General features: G+C 44.5%; 1 protein-coding gene across 1 annotated transcript; it reads left to right on the top strand.

Moving 5' to 3' along the window:
- Window positions 1-1,106: 1,106 nt before the first annotated feature.
- On the top strand, window positions 1,107-4,459 carry LOC310863828 (uncharacterized protein). The gene is made up of 3 exons (XM_083772322.1): window positions 1,107-1,246; window positions 3,232-3,342; window positions 3,894-4,459. The coding sequence occupies exons 1-3, from the start codon at window positions 1,204-1,206 to the stop codon at window positions 4,112-4,114; spliced, it is 375 nt and encodes a 124-aa protein (XP_083628448.1). The 5' UTR covers window positions 1,107-1,203; the 3' UTR covers window positions 4,115-4,459.
- The last annotated feature ends 4,737 nt before the right edge of the window (window positions 4,460-9,196 follow it).

Genomic DNA, 9,196 nt, shown 5'->3' with positions numbered 1-9,196 from the left:
TTATTTAATTTTAAAATGGTTAAAAACGCTTTTCGGCCTGCATGGGCCTTCATCAGGGTCAAGCAATGTTTGGTCGTTTTTTGGGCCACCACAATGCTTTTCCAATGGGAGTCACATAATAATAATAATAATGAATTTAATTTATATTGCACTTTTCATTCACAAGGAATCCCAGAGTGCTACATGGTTAAAAACATATAATCTATCATAGAAGGTTAAAAACAGGGTTAAAAAGAAACAGTGACAGTTCAACACAAAAAGGCCTTCCGAAACAGGAAGGTTTTCAGGCCTGTTTTAAAGCATTCCACAGTCTGCGGCACTCTCAGGTCCATGGGGAGGCTGTTCCATAGGCGTGGTGCTGCCGAGCAAAAGGCCCGGTTGGATCAAACATTTGTGTTTGATTGCTGATTGCTCCCCCCTCATCAAACAAAAATGTTTGGTCAAACCATGTGACTCCCATTGAAAATGAATTGGAGCAGCAAACGGCAATCAGACATCGCACACGGAACGAACATTTGTTGTGTAGGGCTTCGTACACACCTACACAACAAATGTTCGGTCCGTGTGCGATGGCCAAGGTGTGTACGAAGCCCAAGGCCTAGTTCACACGTACTGTACCAAACACCAATCAAGCAATGTTTGGTCATTTCTTTTGGGCCACGACAATGCTTTTCCAATGGGAGTCACATGGTTTGACCAAACATTTTTGCTTGATGAGGGGGAGGGGCAGAACACCACCAGCAATCAGCAATCAAACACAAATGCATTATGGTGGCCCAAAAAAACGACCAAATATTTGCTTGATTGGTGTTTGGTACGTGTGAATGAGGCCTAGGCCAAGTGAAAGTAGGATTAGAGTAATCGGAGCACAAAAAAGTGATCTGAAATGGTCTCATTTTCCCATAGACTCTCATTACCTTAATGTACATTACCATGTACATTAACAGAACTGTACATGATTGTTTATGGACTTTACATGGAAAGTGGCATATAGGCCTACTTCCTCTTAGCGGGAAGAACTTGATTTACCTCATTCTTTTCTCTCATTGCTTTGTCATTGTCATTGTCTTTTCTTTCCTGGCATTCTTCATTCTTCATTCGTCTGACCAGTGCCTTCCTTGAGTACAACAAATTACCGTAACCTCCTTTTCACCTTTTGTATCTTTTGTACCTGCTGTCTACAAGAAGATTACTTGTGTTAATATGTGGAACACAGTGATTATTGTGGGAGCTTTCATAGCAGCTGGTAAGTAACCTATAAATAGCCATATTTCTTTTATAAAAATGTTTGTTTGTTTGTTAGTAGAGATAAGCTTATTTATACAGGTCATGTCATAAACGTATATGGCAACAATTTACAATTTAGGCATTTAGCAGACGCTCTTAATCCAGAGCGACTTACAATAAGCAAGAACAAAAGCATGGGAATACATCGCAAAAAACCACAATTATGCTATATTTATTTATTTCGGATAAAAAATCCAAAATTAGGTCTTTCACTTTTTCTCAAACAAACTGGGAAAGCAGCACTATGTAACTTTTTTTTAATGAATAAAATGATCTTTTGTTCAATCTGTATGGTAGAGATTTACACCCAAATGACTAAATCTAAGTTGTATGCAAATCAGATTTCCCAAAGTTAACTAACTAAACAACATAGTCATAATACAGTGCAGTCTGTGAGGCCTACAATGCGGAAATGAGTTCCCTTCACCAGATTCCCTGTTTTTTCCCCATAGAGGTTTTAATGACAATTATATTGTTGAACAATACGTGTTATTATATTTATCTAAAACCCTTAAAAGATTCCATTGAAACTCTGTGGAGGGAACCATGGATGTGGTAGGCAGGAGTAACTTCTGGGTTGGCCTACAAAAAGACGTCATCCATGCAGCGCCCTATTGGAAGACTAGAAAAATATCACTAAAGAAACAGTTATACTTGAAAATAAGTCACACGACCTAGAGGCTCATAAACAAAGAAAGGAATGGGACAAACAAAGAGAATGACAACTGGTTCTACTAATAGCCTCCCATGATTAAATCTCGTAAGGCCTCCTACAGAATTACTGCAGCACACTGGCAGAATAACATTCCTATAAACCAATGAAGCACAATATCAGATCCAATGTACAGTAGAGTCATTCTCATGAAGTATGTAATATTGTATTGTATTGTAGGCGTTCTTGCAGTGGGCTGCACTGAATTTTCAAAATGACTAAATGATGTCAGATCATGAACACATGATCCAAACATAAAGTTTAAATGACAAATGATGTCAGATCATGAACACATGATCCAAACATAAAGTTTCCGTTTGGAGATCTGTGTTGCATGTCCTTTAATTCCTCTATCCTTTCTAAAAAGAAAGAAAATGAAAATGACAAACAATATTAACAAGGGGCTAAATTAATTTCGCTCCTATGCCACCAAAATGTGGAATGTCCTACCAACAGTCATTAAGACATGTGAATCCCTTGACTCCTTCAAAACTGCTCTCAAAAGGCACATACAATTCGAGTCCCCTCCACCCGCTTCTCCCCTCACTGTAGGCCTATATGTTTTTCCCCTTTTTAAATCTGTTTATGATGATTTCCTTGTTTTTTTGTTATATAGAAGTGTATATTTGTACATTGACCTTATTGTAAACAAGTGTAATGCTTTATGGTGCCGTCCACAGTTTTTGTATTGAGTTGTGCTTGAAATGTACCTCACGTCAGCCGCAGAGCTGCCAACCTGCACACATTTTGTGTACCAACCACGCAATTCTAGGTGTCTATACGCCTAGAATTGCGTGGTTGGTACACAAAATGTGTGCAGGTTGGCAGCTCTGCAGCCGTCAGCTGTGGCCATTTTGCTTCGTTTACTTGGCAACCCAAGTTCATTGTGACATCAAAACTGCAAACAATATATCTAATACTATAGGAGCTATCAGACAAAACAAAGTTGTTGCAGGCCCCAAACTGACACACAAGAGGCAGGCTGGCTACAAAATGTGAACGTGCACATACGATGATACAAATGAAAATTGTACAAAAACAGATATATCACGGCCCTACAGCAATATTCTTAAATTAGTAGGCTACTACATTAGCAAGACAAACCTGCTCTACCTGCTTTATGTCTGATAACAGGAATGTGATGTGCAAGTTCAGTTAGTGCCACTGATTGTGTGTACCTGTGAAACACGCTGCTGGGTGAGTTATGGACCTGATGTCTTTGCATTCCACAGCCCAGTGTCTGACCTGCAAGCAGTGTTCCGTCGGTGTGTTTGGGAATTGCCTGTTTCCATCAGATGTTGTGTGTGACAACTCTACTCTTAACTGCTACTCTGGAGAAGCACGTGAGTTTCTTCACTGTATGTTGACAAAAAAAGTTAAAGGACCACTTCACCACTTTTCAACCTATAGGCCTACCTTGATTACCTTCATATAATTGGTCCTGACTAATGTTCATGATAAAATGCCACAATGTTTTTCTACTCTGTATGTGTTTCAAAGGAAGGCTGTGGGCAGTTCAAAAACCTCTCCACCAGTGACATCATCGATGGGGAATCCAAGCTAATAGAAATTGCAGGCTTTCTATTCCTGAAAAGCTTCGCAATCGAAATTTATATTATACATTTTTTAATCTGGTGAACGGGTTTCTGAACTGCCCACAGCCCTCCTATGAGAAAATAATTGTGGTATTTTATCATGAACATTAGTCAGGACCAATTATATGAAGATAAGTTGAAAAGTTGTCCTTTTTACGGCAAGATAAGACAAGTTAAGAAAGGATCACAAATCTTTAAGGTTTTAGGTCTTTGTTTGAGCTGTGAATGATCTTTCAGGTTGCCCATGCAGTTTTCCAAACCAATTACATCTTCTTCTTCCATATACTCAACCTTCCCAGAATTCAATGCCACAGATGTCCTCTCCCTGCACAACCGTGGGTGTCTGGACTCACACCTGTGTGGCATGACGCTGACAGGCTCTCTGCTGGGGGCAGGATTCACCAGCAGCTTTCAGTGCTGCCAGACAGACCTCTGCAATGGAGCCATGTCTGTTCAGTTCTTCTCACTGACCACCACCACAGCCCTAGTCTGCATCATTGCCATGCTGCTTTCTGTATAGAGGCAACGGCCCAGTTCAACCTGTAGGCTACAGTATATTTATATTGTACACCTAAACATATCTTTTAAATAGCCTGTACCTGCAACAATCTGGTATTTCTTGCAGGCTTTAATCTATGTATAATGCACTTCCTTTATAGTGATTATGTATGCATATCACTATTTTATTTTTGTAGTGTAGCCAGTGCATGAGGCCACATTATATGATATGGCCTTTGCCTATTTGCATGCATCAGTCACTCAATACATCTTCTGTGGTATAGGCTACTTGGTTTAATTGATAATTGATACTTATGTGCAAGTATTGATCAACAGCAAATTATAGGCTACGCTATAATGCTCCTTATAATGCTACTTTAATTGACAGGCTGCATTCCCCTTTTTTATTAGCCTATATTGGTTTTTATTAGGTTTTTATAGACATGACAAACAAGACATATGGCTACATAACAATGACACTTTTTAAAGCATTTAATGAATAAAATATTCACCCATTCTTTGTATTTCTGCTTTTCGCCAAATTCAATAAATAGGCTTATACTGGTGTTATAATAGTTTCCGGGATTCCAAAGGGAAACAAATCCTGCAGAACTGATAACTGAATAGTATTTACATCATTGTTATCTTTCTGCGTCAGATGCTCAAATTAATAATTAACCCTCTCGGCCTACATATTAGGAACCACAGCCTGCGTGTGGCATTAGAAGTGGTTTACATGATTCAACCCATTTTGTGTAACACAAAACTAAAGAAATCTGAAATGACAACAAAACCGCGGCCATGATCTGGTCTAAAGACTAAATTTGTTGGGCGTGTAAAAAGCATGCGTTGTATACCAACACAAAGAAGAGGGTATGGTCGGTGCTGGTGCACGATGAATACCCATGGCTCCTTTTACATCAAGGGTCATCCAGGCCATATTTTCTCCACAGTCCACACGCAATTTAAATGTATGTTTTGTAATAATAATCAGAATCTACAAGTGTTCAAATAAATGTAGTGGAGTAAAAGTACCATATTTAGACCTGAATTGTAGTGGAGTAGAAGTAAAAGTATTGGAAATGGGAACTACTCAAGTAAAGTACAATTTACAAATACCTCAACACAGTGGTTATAAATGACTTGCTCAAGGGAACCTCAGTCAAGTTCACATCCCTCAGGTCATCAGATGTGAACTGTAAGCCTTATTTAATAACAATACATGAAATTCATATACTGTACTAGCGCGTTTCTAAAATACTAATAAAAACTACTTTTATTAGGACAAAACAACTGTAAAAGGTTAAACGAAGCATCATAAAAATGATAAAATTGAAAGGCTTTGAATTAGGTAGGGGATGCAAAGTGGGTTTTGAGTAAGTGATTGATTGAAACATTAATTTCACAGTACTGTATGTAGAAAGGGTATATTTCAAACAAAAACACTAAGCACAAGTCAATACAAACTGTTACTTTGTGGACGAACCATGATTATGCACCAAGATTTGTTTACATCAGGGTCCTCCATTTTCAATTAATCATTTAAAGATGTAGGAAAAAATATAACACTTCACACTCATTTTTCACCCCTGTGTCAATCATCTAATGTGATCCTGGGCTCTACACATCCTCCGCCAACCTGGGGAGAGCAACGGACTTAACTCATGCTTCCTTCATGCTTGAGTGTCCAAGTTGCTCCTTTACACCTGACAGGGGGGAGTTTCCCTGGTTGGACGTAGCGCGTGGAAGACGTTATTCCAACAAGTTCCTTTCCACTCCATCAGGCGCCCCGGCTGGCCAGGGGGAGGCAGTTTAGAGACCAGGATTACTGCATGTTTTTGTGAGGGTACCTACCCTAGGGGACACGGGGAGAACATGCAAACTACACTCCACACAGAAAGGCCCTTTCGCCAACCCAGCCTTCGGGTATGGGCACTGATGACGCGGAGGAGGAAACACGCCGCCAGCACCCACAGCGCTCCGAGCGGGAATTGAACCCAGGACCTTCTAGCTGTGAGGCGACAGCACTACCAACTGTGCCACCGTGCCCCCAAAAATATAACACTTCTATGAAAAAAACAGGAAATCATATAAATAAAGTTAAAAAAGGGAAAAACATGTACAGTATGGGGAAAAAGGGGTGGGTGGGGGACTGACTTTTTGGTTTGTTTTTTGTTTTTTAACGGGCCAGTTTCATAATTGCTCTTTGAGAGCGGTTTTGAAGGAGTCAAGGGATTCACATGTCTTAATGGCTGTTGGTAGGGCGTTCCACATTTTAGTGGCATAGTTCATGCGAAATTAATTGAATCCCTTGTTTGCACATCTGGGTAGCAGGTTGTTTGGGTTGAGTGTGGTTTTAAAGCAGGGGTCCCCAAACTACGGCCCGCCATGTCATTTTATGTGGCCCGCCTGCCTCAAGCAAAAAAACAAAAAATCTTTTTTTCCTTTTTTTTAATAGCCACAATATAGGATTTTATTTTATTTTTTCATTAGCACTGGATGAGAGCAAATAATTAGATTAATAAATTAAGTTTAATTTGTATTATTGCTCTTGTATTGCTATTGGAGACACTGGGGAGGCACTGGGGGGACACTGGGGAGACACTGGGGAGACACTGGGGAGGCACTGAGGGGACACTGGGGAGGCACTGGGGGGACACTGGGGGGACACTGGGGAGGCACTGGGGAGGCACTCAGGGGGACACTGGGAGGCACTGGGGAGACACTGGGGAGGCACTGGGGAGACACTCAGGGGGACACTGGGGAGGCACTCGGGAACACTGGGAGGCACTGGGGAGGCACTGGGGAGACACTGGTGAGACACTCAGGGGGACACTGGGAGGCACTGGGGAGGCACTGGGGAGGCACTCTGGGGGACACTGGGAGGCACTGGGGAGACACTGGGGAGGCACTGGGGAGACACTGGGGAGGCACTCGGGAGACACTGGGGAGGCACTCTGGGAGACACTGGGGAGGCACTGGGAGACATTGGGGAGGCACTGGGGAGGCACTCAGGGGGACACTGGGAGGCACTGGGGAGACACTGGGGAGGCACTGGGGAGACACTCAGGGGGAGACTGGGGAGGCACTCAGGGGGACACTGGGAGGCACTAGGGAAGCACTGGGGAGACACTGGGGAGACACTCAGGGGGACACTGGGAGGCACTGGGGAGGCACTGGGGAGACACTGGGGAGGCACTGGGGAGGCACTCAGGGGGACACTGGGAGGCACTGGGGAGACACTGGGGAGGCACTGGGGAGACACTGAGGAGGCACTGGGGAGACACTGGGGAGGCACTCGGGGGGACACTGGGGAGACACTGGGGAGACACTGGGGAGGCACTGGGGAGACACTGGGGAGGCACTCGGGGGGACACTGGGGAGACACTGGGGAGGCACTGGGAGACATTGGGGAGGCACTGGGGAGGCACTCAGGGGGACACTGGGAGGCACTGGGGAGACACTGGGAGGCACTGGGGAGACACTGGGGAGGCACTCGGGAGACACTGGGGAGGCACTCTGGGAGACACTGGAGAGGCACTGGGAGACATTGGGGAGGCACTGGGGAGGCACTCAGGGGGACACTGGGAGGCACTGGGGAGACACTGGGGAGGCACTGGGGAGACACTCAGGGGGAGACTGGGGAGGCACTCAGGGGGACACTGGGAGGCACTAGGGAAGCACTGGGGAGACACTGGGGAGACACTCAGGGGGACACTGGGAGGCACTGGGGAGGCACTGGGGAGACACTGGGGAGGCACTGGGGAGGCACTCAGGGGGACACTGGGAGGCACTGGGGAGACACTGGGGAGGCACTGGGGAGACACTGGGGAGGCACTGGGGAGACACTGGGGAGGCACTCGGGGGGACACTGGGGAGGCACTGGGAGACATTGGGGAGGCACTGGGGAGGCACTCAGGGGGACACTGGGAGGCACTGGGGAGACACTGGGGGGGGCACTGGGGAGACACTGGGGTGGCACTTGGGGAGGTACTGGACATTTCATATCACACACACCATGATTCACTAGGCCCCTCAAAAAAGCTTGGCATGGCGCGATTTATTTCAAGCAGGGCGCAGCGCCATGCCAACAACATTGTGCAGGATACTCTGGCACTGCTGCATGTACAGTACATGCACTATGCAGCCCTGTAGTGCTGCATGTACAGTACGTGCACTGGTAATATTTGGTTATGTGTGGCTTTCTGGAAAAAAAGAAATGGTTACGTTTAGGCACCCCCTGCGATTGTCACACTTTTTCTGTTACAAACTGACCCTGGCCCCCATCAGAGAAGGGAAAAGTTATGTGGCCCTCACAGGAAAAGGTTTGGGGACCCCTGTTTTAAAGGGTTGGGGACAACATATTTCTTAAGATGCTGGGGACAACAAAGTTCTTCACCTTATGGGATTTAGACACACACTTGTGCATTTCCAGAAGTTCTTCCTTTCAAATGACTGTTTCATCACATGCTCAACGTCGTTGAAAATACATCTTCCTTGCCAGAAAATGTCTTTGACTGGTCTTGAACCACTGACCTTTGGTTTACAAGGCATGGTCTGCCACAGAAACCTGAAAGATGTTGTGGACAACAAAGTTCTTAACCTTATGAGAATTAGAAGCACACATGCATGAGTGACAATATACCTTAAGACCTTATTCTGTGAGCCTACTTGTAGAAGAGCCTATTATGTGCACCACCACACTAAAATCTGGTAAAGACTTTTAACAAACAGTGTGTTGAATTATCTTCAGACATAAAACATGAAACCACACTTAAAAGCCCTATACAGAAACATGTGTAATGTGTGGAGGTGCTGTAGGCTTTCGAGTTCTAGCGTGGCTACCAATGCGACCGTGTACCGAGGTACATGGCCAAAGCAGGTTCAAGGCCAGCCAGGGGACCGAAGCGTAACCAAGCACTGAAGCCAATACTCATCGATGTACTCTGTTACCCTGGGTCTACTGGGATGCAGTACAGTGGGGCCACACAGTAAAAATGGGGGGTTATGGCAAAATAAACTAGAACTGCACTCTGTCGAGTGCCTACTTGCTTGTTGCACACAAGTAGGCCTACTAGTAGGCCTACGGATATTTATACAATAT

This window comes from Protomyctophum parallelum, assembly GCF_964188405.1.
Source record: "Protomyctophum parallelum genome assembly, chromosome: 1".
Lineage (NCBI taxonomy): Eukaryota > Metazoa > Chordata > Actinopteri > Myctophiformes > Myctophidae > Protomyctophum > Protomyctophum parallelum.
The sequence above is the reverse complement of the archived record's forward strand: the minus strand, read 5'-3'. Positions and strand labels throughout refer to the sequence as shown.

Coding starts and splice junctions, on each gene's coding strand:
- LOC310863828 (XM_083772322.1), top strand. CDS start 1,204: ATGTGGAACACAGTGATTATTGTGGGAGCTTTCATAGCAGCTG. Junction 1,247..3,231: donor GGGAGCTTTCATAGCAGCTG/GTAAGTAACCTA, acceptor TGCATTCCACAG/CCCAGTGTCTGACCTGCAAG. Junction 3,343..3,893: donor CTGCTACTCTGGAGAAGCAC/GTGAGTTTCTTC, acceptor CAACCTTCCCAG/AATTCAATGCCACAGATGTC.